General features: G+C 41.5%; 1 protein-coding gene across 8 annotated transcripts in view; it reads left to right on the forward strand.

Annotated features, from left to right (window-relative positions):
* Positions 1–18,222, forward strand: part of fryl (furry homolog, like) — a 63,631-nt gene that overhangs the window by 20,025 nt on the left and 25,384 nt on the right. For 5 of the 8 annotated variants that reach the window (XM_069150709.1, XM_069150713.1, XM_069150714.1 and 2 more), the window contains 27 exons: positions 648–727; positions 1,103–1,183; positions 1,304–1,472; positions 3,211–3,303; positions 3,413–3,511; positions 4,048–4,149; positions 6,659–6,703; positions 11,207–11,310; positions 11,476–11,584; positions 11,692–11,778; positions 11,856–12,027; positions 12,145–12,277; positions 12,384–12,491; positions 12,609–12,846; positions 13,449–13,625; positions 13,727–13,813; positions 13,902–14,170; positions 14,462–14,669; positions 14,928–15,052; positions 15,253–15,310; positions 15,413–15,504; positions 15,590–15,762; positions 15,872–16,032; positions 16,116–16,226; positions 17,321–17,475; positions 17,572–17,671; positions 17,779–17,947. In XM_069150709.1, coding sequence (XP_069006810.1) covers positions 648–727; positions 1,103–1,183; positions 1,304–1,472; positions 3,211–3,303; positions 3,413–3,511; positions 4,048–4,149; positions 6,659–6,703; positions 11,207–11,310; positions 11,476–11,584; positions 11,692–11,778; positions 11,856–12,027; positions 12,145–12,277; positions 12,384–12,491; positions 12,609–12,846; positions 13,449–13,625; positions 13,727–13,813; positions 13,902–14,170; positions 14,462–14,669; positions 14,928–15,052; positions 15,253–15,310; positions 15,413–15,504; positions 15,590–15,762; positions 15,872–16,032; positions 16,116–16,226; positions 17,321–17,475; positions 17,572–17,671; positions 17,779–17,947 — 3,505 coding nt within the window. The remainder of the gene's footprint in view (positions 1–647; positions 728–1,102; positions 1,184–1,303; positions 1,473–3,210; positions 3,304–3,412; positions 3,512–4,047; positions 4,150–6,658; positions 6,704–11,206; positions 11,311–11,475; positions 11,585–11,691; positions 11,779–11,855; positions 12,028–12,144; positions 12,278–12,383; positions 12,492–12,608; positions 12,847–13,448; positions 13,626–13,726; positions 13,814–13,901; positions 14,171–14,461; positions 14,670–14,927; positions 15,053–15,252; positions 15,311–15,412; positions 15,505–15,589; positions 15,763–15,871; positions 16,033–16,115; positions 16,227–17,320; positions 17,476–17,571; positions 17,672–17,778; positions 17,948–18,222) is intronic. The other 3 variants (XM_069150712.1, XM_069150715.1, XM_069150717.1) reach the window with 1 other exon arrangement.

Raw genomic sequence — 18,222 nt, forward strand, 5'->3', positions numbered from 1 at the left:
AGTCACATGCCACACCGCCACAAATATATTCTCAACCTGTGGGAAACACGCTCTGAAATGTCATTGACGAGTACCTGTGCACTGTACACACCACTGCTGCAGCTTTTCCTTTCCTCTTGCAATGCAGATAAAGACTTCTCCCCATATTTGATTTCTGTGGCATAGTTTTAGTTAATAGTTCAGTTTATAAATAGTTGACGTCTTTGTCCACCTTTTTATTGCCACTAGTCTTTCAAATGATCAAATCTCCTCGACTTCCAGTGCAGCATTATCCCACTGATAGGACAGTTGGGATTACTTATCTTTTCTCTGATTTGACTGCGACAAGGGTACTATTTAATAAGCTTGTACTTTTGATCTTCTTTGGTACAGAAATGAACTACAGTCTTGTTAGTAAGGTCTTTCGCCACAGGAAGAACAAAGTAAATAAATGCAATGGCAACCCACCAACTCCCAGCTGAGTGTGTTTCTAAAGTAGACTGTCCAAACCCAAGTACCATTCAGAACCAAAAGCCAATCCCCGGAGACCAAAGCTGACTTGTCCTTGGCTTCGCTCCTGTAGGGAGGGTAATGAATGGTAGCAAAGAGTAGGAATGGGGCCTATCAATACTTCTAATAAGACTAATGATTCCATGTTTACGTCACAGATTCCTCTTCATCCAGTGCCAGATGTTTTAGTCCATGAAGTTCTAAACCTGGCCTTCAAGCACTTTAAACACAAAGAGGGGTAAGTGACCATCAGCACACACACACACACACACACAAACACAGACCAGTGAAACAGATGAATATCACATGACTGAAAAAAGTGCTGATGGATATACTCTCCACTGTGGCACCCTCACTTGTGGGTTTGGCTTTGCAGTCGGGAGTCAGTCATTTATTTATGTCTGTTTGAATAGACTGGCTCCACGGTCATTGTGTCACATCATTATTTACATTTAAACGAGGCACAGTTGCCTCTTATTGAGCAACTTGAGTCAGCCTCAAGTAAGCACACTTTCAAAGTGCTTCTGCTGTTGAGTGTGTTGTTGTTTTGATGTATGGGAAGCAGTGCAGGACTTGTCAAAGACTTAATGGCACATCCTTTATCATTTCACAGGTACTGCGGCCCTAACACTGGCAATGTGCACATCATCGCGGACCTGTATGCTGAGGTCATAGGGGTTCTGACACAGTCAAAGTGAGTGAGTTTAAGGGTGCCTTTTAGCATAATACTTGCTAACTTGTTTGCAACCTCTCTTTGCTTTCTTGGAGTTTTTTTTCAAGTGTAGATGCCTGTATCTCTCGTGTGTGTGCTCAGGTTTCAGGCAGTGAGGAAGAAGTTCATCACAGAGCTGAAGGAGCTCAGACAAAAAGAGCAGAGTCCTTACATCGTGCAGAGCATCATCAGTCTCATCATGGGCATGAAGTTCTTCCGGGTTAAAATGTATCCTGTGGAGGATTTCGAGGCTTCTTTTCAGTTCATGCAGGTAAATATAGCGGTTAGGTATTTGGTAAATTGCACCAGATGTGTTTTTTTTTATTTTTTTTTTATTGGCCCTTTGTTCAAGCTCAGCAGCTCCCTGTAGCAGTGGCTCATAAAGCTCGATGAGTAACGATCAAAGGTGGAGTTTGCCAAGAAGAGAGTGTGTGCGAGTCTCTGGCGTTGCTAAGAGCTGTGAATGGAACAGTGGCTTTTTCATTAATCTCTATACAGTGGTTGAAAAAAAGATGACTCACTGTTCTCTCTTAACGTTATCATCATTTCTTACTGTGTTAATGGAACACGGTGTGTTTTATGTCCATTACTCTGTTTCAGCACATATCTTAATTTCTCCCTGTATCAATCAATCAATCACTCCATCATACAATCCCTGTATGATCTTTTAGAGCCTGTCTAATATAGGATATTTACATTTTGTATTGATACTTACTGCAGAAACCATTATAATCATGTCTGTCTACCAATAGAGTCCAATATACAGTAAAACAATGTTTCTCTGCCTCAGTGGCTCAGCTTATGAGGAAAAACTAATAATAACAGGAGTCTATGATGGATGTCTTCTTGTTAGGTGAGCAGTAGGCTTTGATTCTACATCAGTATCCCAATACAGTACGTCCCATCAGGAAATCTGTCATCTGCTGTTCTGCGGATGTTTGCTTGTACGGATATTTGGTGGTGAAGCTACAAAGTGCTTCACTACAAAAGCAAATGACACAGAGAAGTGTCGAGCTGCAAAAATGACGCTGCTGCAATTGTGATAAAAAAAATCCTAATCAGAATTTGTAACATAAACCCGGGTCAGGGTCAGCAATATTATTGTCATACACACTCTATATACAAGGTGTGATCAAAAAGCTCTGAGACTGTGCCTACAACAACCAAGAGCTACCCGATTTAAATCTGGCAGCCATCCCCTTGAAAAGTAGTCCCCTAGTCCAGTGATATACTGCTTCTAGTGCTCCTCCCACACCCTGGAAGTCAGTTTCAGAAAGCGCGTCAAGCACCGTCTGCGGTTCCCACTGGATCTCCTCCACAGGCCGTGAACCCTTTCCTCTGACCTTGGTTTTGGGGAACAGAAAGAAGTCGCAAACCAAGTACGGCGAATAGGAGTAATGATTGTGTTGTTAGTTCATGTTGGAAAACCCAGTGGCCAACAGTTCAGTTCAGGTCAGTTGCGGTGAATGTTTTCCCTCAGATGACTCATAATATCACAGTCGAACTCAGTGTTGACAGTCTGCTTCTGGGGGACTTATTCACGATGCCCGACCACGCTCATGTCAAAGAAAACACAGCTGATCTGATGCAAATACTTCTGTCTTGGCCAGTGACGATCTACCTTGAAATGCAAATGCCATTCGAATACCTCGCCCGGCTCAGTGCTTCGTTAACGTGGACTTTCTGAAGCATTTCAAGGGTCTCCATTGTCAATTTATAGTTTGAAACAAAATTTGATGTGGTCTGCTCGAGTTTCAGGTCCTTGATGGATTGACAAATGCACACATAGAAATGGTCACAAAAATGCCTATAACTCAGGTGCTGATGTTGATCAAGAGATGTGACTTGGAATACATCCTCACCACAGTTATATCTTCCCCCTGCTCATTGCTGCGCTCCATTCTCGTTCAACAGGAACTTCATATGTCTTCTCAGGCCAGACCAGCTATGTTTATGCATGTTCCCTTTGTGATCTTCTTCACATGTTTGCCTTTGATATCCTTTCATAGGAGTGTGCACAGTATTTCCTGGAAGTCAAGGATAAAGACATAAAGCACGCTCTAGCCGGCCTTTTTGTTGAAATCCTCATTCCCGTCGCAGCTGTGAGTAACACGAAAAACAATTCTCGCCCTTCTACTTTTCCGTGTGCACTAAAGTATTCATGTTATTGTGTCAACATGAGATCCATATTAGTGTTTCATCCATCCTCAGGCGGTGAAAAATGAAGTCAATGTGCCATGCCTGAAAACCTTCGTGGAGATGCTCTACCAGACGACATTTGACCTTAGTTCCAGAAAGAAGCACTCATTGGTAATAATTCTACCATCCTTGTTTCACATCTCTTCCTCTCAAGCCCGATCACTACTTACTCTGCATCTCTCATACTTCTTCTTTCACTCTTCCTGTATTTTGTCAACATGACTGTTGGCCTCAGGGCACACCATCTAATATTATCATCCAGAAATTTTCGTCTTTAAATAAATAAATACATCCTTTCTTTTAGTCCATTTTGTTTACAGACCAACTACTCTGAAGGCTAAAGCGTCTTGATTTTCTTTTCTTTTTTTTTTTTTTCATTTCTCTATGTAACATATTAAGTTGATGTATTTTATCTGGGATCCTGACTTAATTAAATAGATTTTAAAACTGTATTGTAGCTCTGGTCTCCACTCTTGATGCTGTTGTTCCTCTTGGCCTATCTGTAGCATGGGAGGCTTTTTCTGCAGGGCTATTTTGTTTTCAGATGATCATTTCTAAGACATGCATAGAACAAATTCAGACCTTGTGAGCAAACTACTTCACCCTTTGCTTTTTCTTCTGATGCTGACACTGTTTTTCCTCCCCAGGCGCTGTATCCCCTGGTGACATGCTTGCTGTGTGTCAGTCAGAAGCAGTTCTTCCTCAACAACTGGCACATCTTCCTCCAGAACTGCCTCTCGCACCTGAAGGTACAGCCAGCCTCAGCCAATCCATTTCAGAAAGGTTGTGTTCTGCAGCTCTACAGCGCAGCACAATGACTGTATTCTTCAGATTAAAGTAATTTAAGGACGCACCACACTTGGCAGGACAATGCCTAATTCAGTTCAAGTCTTATGACTCATGTTATGAAACCTAAAATGACATTGTGGTGTTTGGTATGAAGTGACCTCAGTGCCCTTAAACTCCAGCTCATAACTTCAGTACTTTTTCATAAAAATGTACAGTGTGAAGGCATCAGCATTTCTATCTGTCAAAGGGAAATTAATTATTAGCATTATGACACTCTATGCTTAGTACATGCTTCATCCCACTGCCTGAAGAAGTTGTCTTGGTTATGAAGGGTGTGCTCTGTGGTTCTGTCTGATTACCATGATGTACTTTCCCCTCCATTATCAACAAACGAGATCTGGACACAAATAGCACTTGATTTGATCAAGCAATAATGGAGCTGTTGTTTTCAGAAAAAAAAAATCTAGGAATTGTGCTTAAAATGGAAAAAATTAAACCTCTTAGAAAAGATTTTTAGGTGTCACTGATATTTACTGGTGTAACAACAGCTAACTTCAGAGATAAAACTCTCCTATCAATATCATAAATATCCCCCATATGAAATTACCTAGTTACAATAGACTGTCCATGTCATGTTATCTCAAGTGCTGTTTTAACTCAGGTCTATTAATGACTCCTTCAAAGACCAATTACAAACAGATCAAACCCGTTTTCCTTCGATTCTTGAGCAAAACGCTGATTGACCGAATCCCTGACCGACTCAATGACTCTCTTCCATCCCACCTTGATTCCTCTTTGTGCAGCCTGTGTGATCTTGTGGTGGATCCGTTTGCGTCTTTGTGATGGTGATCCCCGACTGGTTTTGAATGGCCGTCTCTCTTTTCAGTGATCTCATTCCAGCATTCTCTTTCACAGTAATTGTTTGAGATTTCCTTCATTTGAGAAGTGCAATCAGTCAGTTTCCTGTTGTTGATTCTTTGATTGAGATGATTTGACAGGTTTGTGTGATCGCTCGAGTGCAGTGATGATTTGAGTGTTTTCTGGCTTCTTGTCCAACCAGTGCTTTTAACCTTAAGAATCGTTCATGTCAGGGCTTTGCTTCACTACACTTAAACAAGTTTGATTATTTGAATACAAAAATTCATGCAAATTCAAGTCAGGAGGAAGAGCTACTTCTCTATGGAGTCCGACCTATAATAGATTTTTGGGGGCGATTCCGATATTGGGGAGTAAAAAAGTTCTGATGTCGATTTATATATATCAACTGATATTCTTCATATATGTATTCTATATACAGCAGTGTTTCCCTCAGACTTTTCTTGGGGGGGCACCCAGGTATATTGATGGCCACCTACTGTATTTGGCAACCCATTTCAGCATTTTTTATTCATTTATTTTTTTCTATTTATCCGAGAGAACGACCGACGCTATCAACATGATCGATTAACAAGTAGACAATAACATCCCAAAAACAAATAGCATCAATACAATATTTTTGGCTGGACAGCAACAAAAAATAAAAGGGGAAAAAACAATAACAGAACAATTTCTAATTCAACCTAAGCATCTTTTTCTGCATTATATTCTGTAAAAAAAATAGTTTTCATGTACACACAGATTGGCCAACATATAGGCCGATACCGATATATCTGCAACCGGTGAATATCGGCCGGTATATCGATCGGACTCTAGTTATCTCTCTCTGAATTGAGACGGTTCGTAAAACATTTTTGGGGAAAAAGGCAAGAAGCAAAGTCTTTAACTCACAGATGATTACTTGTCTTCATGCATGTAATAATGGTTCTGTCAAATGAAACGAATGCATAATAGTGTTTCCTGAAACCTGATCAGTATTGGTGATTACAGTCTAACAGCGATTCTAATTTATGCCATAATCATGCTGGCCTGTTTTAAAGTGTGATCCTCACGGTTAAAATATGCGTGTGCTTGACATGGATTTGAATGGACTGCCGAGTTGGGTGCCGCTGCTTTCTCGTCTTTGTAGGTGAAACTGGCCTTATTGTTTTGTTATTTTTGTTTGTTTCATGTCATCCTTCTCTTCCTCTTACATCCATTCTCCTCTGTGCATCGTCTCTGTCTCACTGTCTGATTTCCAAACCACAGCACACCTTAGTTTACTTTTGCACTTTTAAATTAGTATTTTGCTCACTATGTTAAAACATGTAATAGCACATCAAAAACAAATGGACTGTTGCTTTATATTTCTAGCATGCGACTTTAATCTACAAGTGGCATGTTGAACAGTTCATTATGTTTCATATCATTTCGATAGTGTGGATTTTATGCACGGTCACACTGACAAGAGTGAAGCTTGCTCAGGCTACTCTTGTCATATTTGTTTAGGCTATGTTTTTGTTTTGTTGCCTGTAACTTGCATGTGTCCCTCCCCAAACCCTTCATTCTTTGTCTCCTGTCATTTGATCTTTTTCTCACACCGACTCGCTCCAGATGCCGTCTAACAACAGCATCCGAAAGCAGATTGAGACGCTGCAGGTGAGTGATGTGGTGTCAGTGACGTAGCCTGCTGCTCCCTTCCTCTTTAACGGTCCAGGTCCTGGTCAGGACGTAGGGTAGTACAGTTCAGTTCTGCTTGCTTGGCTTAAAGGGGTGAACTGTGCTCTGTCGTGACTTAGGTGTGTTGCTCAGTGGAAGTAGCGAAGACGACCACATGAACTACTTGGAACTTGTGATGTTGCTTTAGGCTTTGTGGTCGAGCTGGTTTGCGTGTATGAGCAGTGTTGACTTGTTGTCTGATGTCTTATGTATTTAGAATTTTACTGTACATATATGTTTATTTATGTGGTGGAAGAACTACTTGAGTACAAAAAGTGTGGTCACAGTGTACACCGACTGTAACAAGTACAAATCCTGCATTTTGTATTTGAGTACAAAAATTGAAATTTAATCGAACTATGCTATACTCATAAAGTCAATATGCACATTTCGGAATAAAATATATTATGATATTGATTCTAATTAATGATGCATTAATGTGCACTTTGATGCTGGTAAATGTGGGACTAATTTGAATGGCCTTATACAGTACCAGTCAAAAGTTTGGACACACCTTCTCATTCAATGGTTTTTATTTATTTTTATTTTTTTCTACATTGCAGATTAATATTGAAGACATCCAAACTATAAAGGAACACATATGGAATTATGTGATAAACAAAAAAATGCTCAACAAACCAGCATATGCTTTATATTTTAGATTCTTCAAAGTAGCCACCTTTTGCTTTGATGACAGCTTTGGCATTCTTTCAATCAGCTTCATGAGATCGTCACCTGGAATGGTTTTCAATTAACAGGTGAGCCTTGTCAAGAGTTCATTTGTGGAATTTCTTGCCTTCTTAATGTGTTTGAGACCATCAGTTGTGTTGTGCAGAGGCAGGGTTGGTGTACAGTTCTATACAGTGAAGAGGCCTATTCGACTACAGTTCTAATCCATATTATGACAAGAACAACGCAACTAAGTAAGGAGAAACGACAGTCCATCATTACTTTAAGACAGGAAGGTCAGTCAATCCAGAAAAGTTCAAGAACTTTGAATGTATCATCAAGTGCAGTCGCGAAAACCATCAAACACTATGATGAAACTGGCTTTCATGAGGACCGCCCCAGGACGGGAAGACCAAGAGTTACCTCTGCTGACGAGGATAAGTTCATGAGAGTTACCGGCCTCAGAAACCGCAAATTAACAGCACCTCAGATTAGAGCCCACATAAATGCTTCGCAGAGTTCAAGTCTCAATATCAACTGTTAAGAGGAGACTGTGTGAATCAGGCCTTCATGGTCGAATTGCTGCAAAGGAGCCACTACTGAGGAAGAACAAGAAGAAGAAGAGACTTGCTTGGACCAAGAAACAGAAGGAATGGACGTTAAACCAGTGGAAATCTGTACGTTGGTCTGATGAGTCCAAATTTGAGATTTTTGGTTCCACCCGCCGTGTCTTTGTAAGACGCAGAAAGATGGTCTGGGATGAGTTGGACCGCAGAGTGAAGGCAAAGCAGCCAACAAGTGCTCAGCACCTCTGGGAACTCCTTCAAGACTGTTGGGAAACCATTCCAGGTGACGACCTCATGAAGCTGATTGAAAGAATGCCAAGAGTGTGCAAAGCTGTCATCAAAGCAAAAGGTGGCTACTTTGAAAAATCTAAAATATAAAACATATTCTGGTTTGTTGAGCATTTTTTTATTTACCACATAAAATAAAATAAAAATAAAGAAAAAGCATTGAATGAGAAGGGGTGTCCAAACTTTTGACTGGTACTGTATATTTTTTTGTTGTTGTTTTTATCAATAAAGGGATGACTAAAGTCTTACCTATAACATGCAGCATAATTTATTTGAATCTGCAAAGAAACTAGTAACTAAAATTAACAAAAGTTTTGATGAGTGAGATATATTGATTAAACTTTGCTATTATACTGATACCAATGTATTCAACCTAATGTAAAGCTTATACGCTGGATGCGAACCAGTGAGATGCAGTCGACTGGAGAGTATCAGTTTAATAATAACAGTAATGAAGCAGTAATTCGAATATTTCCCTCCAAAATGTAGTGGAATTGAAGTACAAAGTAACAACAATGAAAGTGATCAAGTTAAGTAGACGTGCTTCTAAATTGAACTGAAGCACAGTACTTGAGTAAACATACTTGGTTACTTATCACCACTGAGGATGCACAATATAATAGGCAACTTGCTGGTATTGGCTTGCTGTAAAATATGTTGTCTATTTGTGTGAGGACTGATATCAGGTATACTTAATATGGAGATGACTCGGCTCTGTTCATTACTACATGAACTCCATAGTTGGAGCTCTGACTAATACGGTCTGTTTTTAGTCATTCACATCTTCAACAAGCAAACTGTTAACGCACACTCAAAAGAAGACTTGACACACGTTGTAGTGAAATGCAAAATCTTGTTATTGATAATAGAAAATATTAACACATTGTAATACAGTTAATATTAATGCACCTTATTTACCAAAATGTCAATGTAAGGAATCCGTCCTATTCATGACCAGAGAGCCTGAGGAGGTCAGAGAAGCATGACGACATGAATCCTTTTAGCTGTTGTAGGATTTGTTGTTTTGAAGCAGCGCTACATTTACTTTTTGTAGGAGTTGGTAATAAACTTTCTAACAGCAGCCACACGTTGCTCAGTTCTTTGTAGCATCTTTCCACGTACAATCCACTTCTCACCTCATTGGCTGTTGCCATTAAGTTATATATTGTTTATATTACAAATGTGACGGATGTTTAAGAAGGTTGATTACTGCAGACCGTATTGAAGAGGATAAGTTCACAATAATTGGGTCATCGTGTTAGAGGTTTAGTCCTCGATGGAAACGTCAACCCTTGCAGTTGGTGGTCATGGTTGCACAAGTACTATTGTTTTTAAATTAACATAAGTTGTTGTCTTCCACTGAATGGAGTTCTTTAAAACCTCCATTATTAATTCACTTTCTTATTTACTAAGCCAGTTGTCACAATAATAATACGTATGTCAGACTACATTTGTGTGTTCCGTGACCTACAAGTCTGTGGACGTGAGATTAATTGAGTTGCAAACAGAAACATAAAACACGTGGTTGCCGCACCAAAAGAGACTAATAGTTGTTTGCAGACCAGTAAAACACAAAGTGTCACTTCACCTGAATAACACGGTCACATCTGCTCCACCTCTTCCATCTGTTTCCACGTACTGTATCTGCTACATTCTCCTGTCATGGCAAAGGATGCTTATTTCAAGCTGTAAAACATCATACTGATAAGCATGTGGTCTGTGCTATTTGGTAATCTGGTGATACGACCAAACCTGGAGGATCGCTGTCCTTCAGCCATGGTGTCAGCATGAATTAACTGATTTTTTTTAACCTCCTGGATTGATTAAAAATGGTTTTACATTACAAGTATGGGCATTAATCAGTGTGTCAGAGGAATGTTAAGAGGAGATGGAGCCACAGTAAACCAGACCCAAGTGGTGAAGTACAGCCCATAAGAGCTTAATGCAACACACCATCATGCCCTCAAGGTACAGCCATCACATGGAAAATCACATCACAGGCTCCGAGTATGGTTGCTCTCTGTATGACCCTATGAATGTATGTATGCCAATAATATGGATATTTGATGTAGGACAGTGGTCCCAACTGTTCCAACCTCAGGACCCACTTTTTTTCTTAGTCAAGTTGCGACCCAAATTTGAGTCATCGAAATATATTTCATAGAAAAATAGTGCAGTAATATATAATGCCTTCATGCACTGTTAAAACGAGTGCAACATGGGCAAAAAAAACAATAAAACAATGAAATAAAAAAGCAGATTTCAATTGATCTGAACCCTCTTTACAAATGCTCAAATGAGCTAAACCACTGATGTGATGACGTTAGTTTTGGTCATTGCTGTCATGACAACGCTGGCAGCAAACTGCTACTATAGGCCCACTGCGTCATGGTAAACGTGTCCTTTCAAATATAAGCACGGCATCAGGAATTCTGTAGACTTGAAAATAAAAGAACAAAAAACTGAAATATCAACTGGATAATTATTTGATTATTGTACAATTAAATTTAACATTAAATGGACAGATTCTTTTAGTGTCGGTTTGGTTATTTTCCTAAAAATGACTCCCTCCAGTTGAGAATGACTGTTTTCATACTTATTTCCGTCTGCAACTCATTGCTAATAATAACTGTTTTTTTAGAGGTTTTACTGGAGACTTCATATTTGAAATTCTATAAGTGTGAAACTCTGCAATTTAATGCACAGACATAAATCACTGACTTGTTAGAAATCATGCACAGAGACTGCAACTGTATGCAGAAACAGTTTTTTGTTGTTGTTTTTTTTTTTTCATTTTTGTTGTGTTTAATGTAATCCGAGATTTTCCAGACAACCAGTTGATCTGTCAAGTCTGACAGGTGGGTAATATAATTGTCATACAGGTGAAACATCTTACCCCTTTTGTTTTTTTCATCACCAGAATAAAGACCCCAAAATGTCCCGTGTAGCACTGGAGTCGCTCTACAGACTGCTGTGGGTCTACATCATCAGGATCAAGTGCGAGAGTAACACTGTCACACAGAGGTCAGTTTCAGAGCCAAACCCTCAAACTGCTCACACTCAATCAGTCCTTCTGCAACCAGTGATTATCAAGTAAAAGTCTTTTTCATCTTTGTTTTTTTTTTTAGCAAATCTGCTTTCACAATGCCCCCCCCCCCCCTTTTTTTTCTCTCTCTCTCTTCTTCCTAGTCGACTACTCAGCATTGTTTCAGCACTTTTTCCCAAAGGCTCCCGCAGCGTGGTGCCCAGAGACACGCCCCTCAACATCTTTGTCAAGATCATCCAGTTCATCGCTCAGGTGAGTCCAGAGCACAAGCTGTGACGTACCTGAATGTCACTGCTTAGCTAAGACTACAGGCACACATAGCTGTGATTTAGTGATAACTGGTCTGTTGGTTATTACAGGAAAGACTGGACTTCGCCATGAAGGAGATCATCTATGACCTCCTGTGTGTGGGCAAGTCTCACAAAACCTTTACCATCAATCCAGAGGTAAAGTACAGACAGAACTTCAACTTGTGGTAGTGTTGGTGTATTCTCTCTCATCCGCTTCCTCTCTACTCTGCCAGAGAATGAATATCGGCTTGCGAGCCTTCTTGGTGATTGCTGACAGCCTACAGCAGAAAGATGGGGAGCCTCCAATGCCGACTACAGGGATCATCATGCCCTCTGGCAACACCCTGCGTGTGAAGAAGATCTTCCTCAACACCACCCTCACTGATGAAGAAGCAAAAGTCATAGGTGGGTTTGATTGTTAAAGAACCGACATTTGAAAAAAAAAAAAAAAAAGTAACTTTTGGTCCTAGGATCTTTTCCATTTAGTGCTCTGAATGTAATGACTGTGCCGGGTGTTTCCAGGCATGTCACTGTACTACCCACTGGTAAGAAAGGCCTTGGATAACATCCTGCGACACCTGGACAAGGAAGTGGGACGCTCCATGAGCATGACTAATGTGCAGATGTCCAACAAGGAGCCTGAAGACATGATCACGTATGTAACCACAGCCTGAATCCATAGAGCTACTTTTCTGTTACTACTCACACTGCTGTGTATGCCTGACCTATAACAGCTTCTAAATCATTTTTTTGTGCTGCAGGGGAGAGAGGAAGCCAAAGATCGACCTGTTCCGAACATGCGTGGCCGCCATCCCGAGACTGATACCAGATGGCATGAGCAGACAAGACCTTATAGAGCTACTGGCCAAGTAATTCACCCTCTCTAACCTGACTGAAGACACTTAACAACAAAATATACTGTCGCTCCGGGGACACACCTCATGTCTTTAAATGTCTCTGCCTCGTGGCTCCCTCTCCTCCTCTAGACTGACCATCCACATGGACGAGGAGCTGCGTGGCCTTGCCTTTACCACCCTTCAGGCACTGATGGTGGATTTCCCAGAGTGGCGGGAGGATGTCCTCTCAGGCTTTGTTTACTTCATAGTCAGAGAGGTGACTGACATCCACCCCACGCTGCTGGACAACGCCGTAAAGATGCTACTGCAGCTCATCAGCCAGTGGAGGCAGGCAGTGCAGAGCAGCAATAAGAGTCATGATGCACAGGTTGGTCAAGAAAGTTGCAGCTTTGTTTTTAACACTACTTAAGTTTATTTCTTATATTTAGTTAAATCCATAGTGTGAGACTTTTACACATCAATTAATTCAGTTCAGTACAGTCAAGCCCTTGCAAAATAATTCACACAATGCTGAATAAGCCTAACACCGCCAGGCAAATCTGTCTGTATTTTAGTCTATATAGAGTATTTAAATCTGGTGTCTGGTAAGACATTCCCGCGCTTGTCGGATGAATGCGTACTGAGCGTGCTCTGTGGGCAGCACACCAGAGACCTCCAGCAGCCAAGCCTGCTATCCTCGTTTAGCATGATGCTAACTTGAACAAAGATGAAATCATTCGATCATGTGGCTCATCTAGACTTTACCACTGTTATTGGATCAACCTATGATTGTGGAACGAGTCATTTTGCCATGTTGTGGTGCTCAAAACATTTTATCCACTGATTTACAGCCATGATATAAGCGTGTCCATAGTGTTTTTGTAATTCCCCTCAGTGACAGAAGGTGGAGACAAAAGTTCCACACGGCAGGCTTAAGTGACAAATTGTGTGTCAAATACGTGAGTTTAATTTACATGTTATTTTTAACAGGGCTCAAGCAGCGGCCATTCTCTGTCCTTGGAGCGTACGCTTCCTTTAGGTGTGCTGCATGTGGTGGAGGGTTTAGCACTGGTGGTGCTTTGCAGCTGCCGCCCCGCCACCCGCAGGCTGGCTGTTAACATCCTCAAGGAGGTCCGGGCGCTGCACACGGCGTTGGGCATTGGCAAGGTAATTACTTTAGACTCACAGTGCATATTGTTATAACAGTCAAAAATGTAGAAGTCTGCAGAAAAGCTTGTACTGTTTCCTGACATTTGTTAATCTTTCAGGGAGATGAAGAACTGGCAATTGATGTAATGGACAGATTAAGTGCATCGGTGTTGGAGAGCTTCATTCATCTCACAGGAGCTGACCAGGTAGGAATGGATTTTCTTAATTTGACCATCTTTAAACATTCAGAAGTACTCTAACACTCAGCTCGCCCTCCGCTGTTCTTCTCCGTAGAGCAACCTGCTGTATTGTCCCAGTGGGATTGATCTCCAGACGCTAGCAGAGTGGAGCTCATCTCCCATCAGCCACCAGTTCGATGTGGTGAGCCCCTCGCACATCTGGGTGTTTGCCCATGTCACTCAGGGCCAGGACCCCTGGGTCATCAGCTTCTCCAGCTACCTGCGGCAGGAGAACCTGCCCAAACATTGCCCCACTGCCCTCAACTATGCCTGGATGTTTGCCTACACGCGCCTGCAGCTGCTGTCTCCACAAGTTGACATCAAGTATGTTTCCTAAAACACGTTTGTTGTTTTTGTGTTTATCTGTACACGTGATGACGCTTTTCTAATGACATTATGTGGTATGATTGAGGACTGGAGACTTATAATAATACTCAGTTGATGGGCATGACACAAGACAAATGAAGGATAAAAACTGATCAATCATGCTGCCCCTGTGTGAAATAAGAAGGCAGAAGCTGACCGCTTTGTTCTCTGCGCCTGCTGCTCAGTGTCATTCTGTCCTTTTGATGTCATGTCATTCCTCTGTCACCTTCACTGTACATCCACCTGCAGCAGCCCCATCAATGCCAAGAAAGTGAACAGCCTGAACAGCAACGACTCCTACGTTGGCCTTTGGAGGAACTACCTGATTCTCTGCTGCAGCTCTGCCTCGTCCTCCCCCTCCATGTGCTCCTCATCCTCCACCTCTGGCTCCGTCCGCTGCTCCCCGCCTGAGACGCTGGCGTCCACGCCGGACAGCGGCTACAGTTATGATTCAAAGGTCAGAAGCAGCTGCATAAACAATCACTGTATGCCATGTTTCCTCCCACATTTATAAGGGCTTAAATATCCCGAAAAATATACATTCATTATTTCTTAGGTTTTTCACAAGTATGACTGCATGTGTGTTTTGACTGCAGTCTAAATTCACAACAGTATGGTAACCACGTAAAAATGTAGACAAAATAAATAGTAATAGGATTTTGGTTGATTTATTTTAATACTTTGGCCTTGACATTGCTGTTCTGTGTGTTGATAGATTGTTGGCACTCCGTCCCCCTCCTCCCTGTTCAAACACATTGTTCCAATGATGCGCTCTGAGTGCATGGACATCACGGAGTCTCTTGTGTTGGGGCTTGGCAGGACCAACCCCGTGGCCTTCAGGTAAACAACATATGAAGTGACCAATTCACTCAATATACACATCAGAAACAACATTAAAAACACTGATTCTCCATTCATAAGGACTACCATTTATACTTTATGCCCTTCTGTCAGTGGTTCTAATCTTGTAGCTGTACACTATGGTATACATATTTATATAATCTATTTGATTACTTACATGTAACTTCCTCATCCTTCAGAGAGTTGATAGAGGAGCTAAATCCCATCATAAAAGAAGCCCTAGAAAGAAGGCCTGAAGTAAGTATTGCTCATGAATAACTTTAAAACCTGTCTGCCATAGTTCTTTGTTTATCAAAGAACACTTTCCTGAGTTAAAATGAAACACTCTTTACTCTGCAGAACATGAAGCGGCGCAGGCGTCGTGACATCCTCAGAGTCCAGCTGGTCCGGATATTTGAGCTACTCGCTGATGCTGGTGTCATCAGTCAAATGTATGGAATCTACAAGGAAATCAGGAATTAGTTTTATTCTTTTGTATTATGGCTCAGTAATCAGTGTAAACTTTTCAATTCACAGAGCCAGTGGAGGGTTAGATGGAGAGAGCCACTCTCTGAACAGTACGCTGCTCGAGTATGTTGATCTGACCAGGCAGCTGCTTGAGGCTGAAAACGATAAGGACTCTGAAACACTGAAGGACATTCGCTGTCACTTCAGTGCACTTGTGGCCAACATCATTCAGAATGTCCCCGGTATAGCTCGTAATTATCTGTCAGAATCTTACTTGTATTAAATGTCCATCTAAGTTTTAAGTACTAAAAATGTGTCTCTTGGATCATTTTCTTCACTTGTTGTGCTCAGTGCACCAGAGGAGGACCATCTTCCCCCAGCAGTCACTGAGACACAGTTTGTTCATGCTGTTCAGTCACTGGGCCGGGCCTTTCAGCATCATGTTCACTCCCTTGGATCGCTACAGTGACAGAAATATGCAGATCAACCGCCATCAGTACTGTGCATTAAAGGTACACACTCGGCCACAAAAGAAACAACGTAAATCTGTTTTCTGCACACTTACTAATGACTAACAGCCGTTTTAATGTTACAGGCCATGTCTGCAGTCTTGTGTTGTGGACCTGTAGCCGACAATGTTGGCCTCTCCTCCGACGGCTACCTCTACAAGTGGCTGGACAACATCCTGGATTCTCAGGACAAGAAGGTGAGAGACATGCTGATGAAATGTAGATTAAACTGGTGTTTGTTAGTTAGCTCAGGGAATGTGGATGTTAGTTTGAGGGAGAAGTGTGTGGTGCTAGATTGGAATAGGTGGAAGGATGCACACTCTAAACTCTAGACTCCTGTGATTTGTTGTTTAAATGTCAATCATCTGGTCACTATCCCTTATCTTAACCCTAACCTTAAACCTGCCACAACGTAACAACCAATCATAGGCAGAACATCTCTTCTGCTGATCCAATCTAGAACCAGCTGTAGTTAAAACAGAAATAGACTTCTCTTTTCACTGGCTCTCACTAAAGGGCAACTCCTCCATGTTTCAACCTGCACAGTCCTCATTAAAGCACATAAATCCTCCTGGTCATGAAATATGTCCCACACCAGGTAATCTCAGTGGATCAATGTGACGGTATCAATCAGCACAAGGCCATCATGTCATCATATTGTCTCTCGTGATGAAGTCAAAGTAACTGAGGTCTTCTTGAGGTCAAAGTAATGAAGCACAGGTTCACTTACCTTGACAGTAGCACAACCCAGTTGTGTTCAGAAGTACTGCAAGAGGTCAGCATCAAACTGTTTCATTTCAAGGCCTACACCATAAAATCAGTCACAGAAAGCACTCAAGTTTAAAATCATCCAATTTGAAACATTATAATTAGAGACTAAATGTTACGGTTTACCTTCACACCAGTCTTTTTTTTTAGATATTATGCCCTTGTTTTGGAGTGATTCTGATACGTGTAGGATACTTGGTGGTCATCCATATTGGTATAGTCCAAAGTAGCAGTCCCTCTTGATAGGTAAATAAAAAATTAAAAATACACAGTTAACAGCATATTTTGTCCCCATACTTAAAGTAATATTGGTATTTTAGTAGATATTGAGAAATGAATTGGTAAAATTGAACAGAATTGTGTCGACCACTGGCTCATGTTCAAAAATGTCAAAAATTTGGGTCACCACCTAATGACGAAGGAAAAACGTGGGTCCTGAGGCTCGACCAGTTGAGATCCACTGGTGTAGACTATGTGAAGATGTGACTCCATGCTTCTAACAGTTGCTTTGTGTCTGCCGTAGGTGCACCAGCTGGGATGTGAGGCTGTGATGCTGCTGCTGGAGCTGAATCCAGACCAGAGCAACCTCATGTTTTGGGCTGTGGATCGCTGTTACACCGGCTCCCGTCGTGTGGCTGCCGGCTGCTTTAGGGCCATCGCCAATGTCTTTCACAACAGGTACCACCCATTCCCAGCTTCCACCTGATCTCATTTTTGTGAGTTTATTGGTCATGAGTGACTTTAACACCACGTGTTGTGTTATTGTTTTCGTAGGGATTACCAATTTGACACTGTGGTGCTGCTGAACCTGATCCTGTTCAAGGCGTCTGACTCTTCCAGGGATATCTATGAAGTAGCCATGCAGCTGTTACAGGTCGGTTTTACCTGAAAAGTTCCAACACATCTACACTACACCACATAACACCACCATCGAGGCTTCTGTCCTTGAATTCCTATATTGTGATTGTTTGTATGAAACAGATCCTGGAACCTAAGCTCTTCCGTTACGCCCACAAACTGGAGATCCAGAGAACCGACGGCATCCTGACGCCTCCTTCACCGCTGCCACACCTCTACTCTGTGTCTTACTACCAGCTGTCTGAGGAGCTCGCAAGGACGTACCCAGAGCTCACTCTGCCCATCTTCTCAGGTGAGCTACTGTCATGTTTGGTGCTATTTGAGTAGCAGTGCATATGGAGTTATTGCATTATCTTAAAGGTGGCTGTGACATTAGTTACTGTAGTGGCTTTTTCTTTGTGAGCAGAACACTGCTCTATATGGCATGATTCAGCCATATAATCACCATCAAATCGCAAATTGTTTATTTTAAAAAATGTCTGGAAAATCATCACAACTGAGGAATTTTATTTATTTTACAATTTCAACAGTAGTCTTAAAGAGTAGGAGTATTTTACTGCCACTTTA

This window comes from Embiotoca jacksoni, unplaced genomic scaffold (assembly GCF_022577435.1).
Source record: "Embiotoca jacksoni isolate LCO1_2020_lvr unplaced genomic scaffold, fEmbJac1.0.p SCAF_16, whole genome shotgun sequence".
NCBI classification, from domain to species: Eukaryota; Metazoa; Chordata; class Actinopteri; family Embiotocidae; genus Embiotoca; species Embiotoca jacksoni.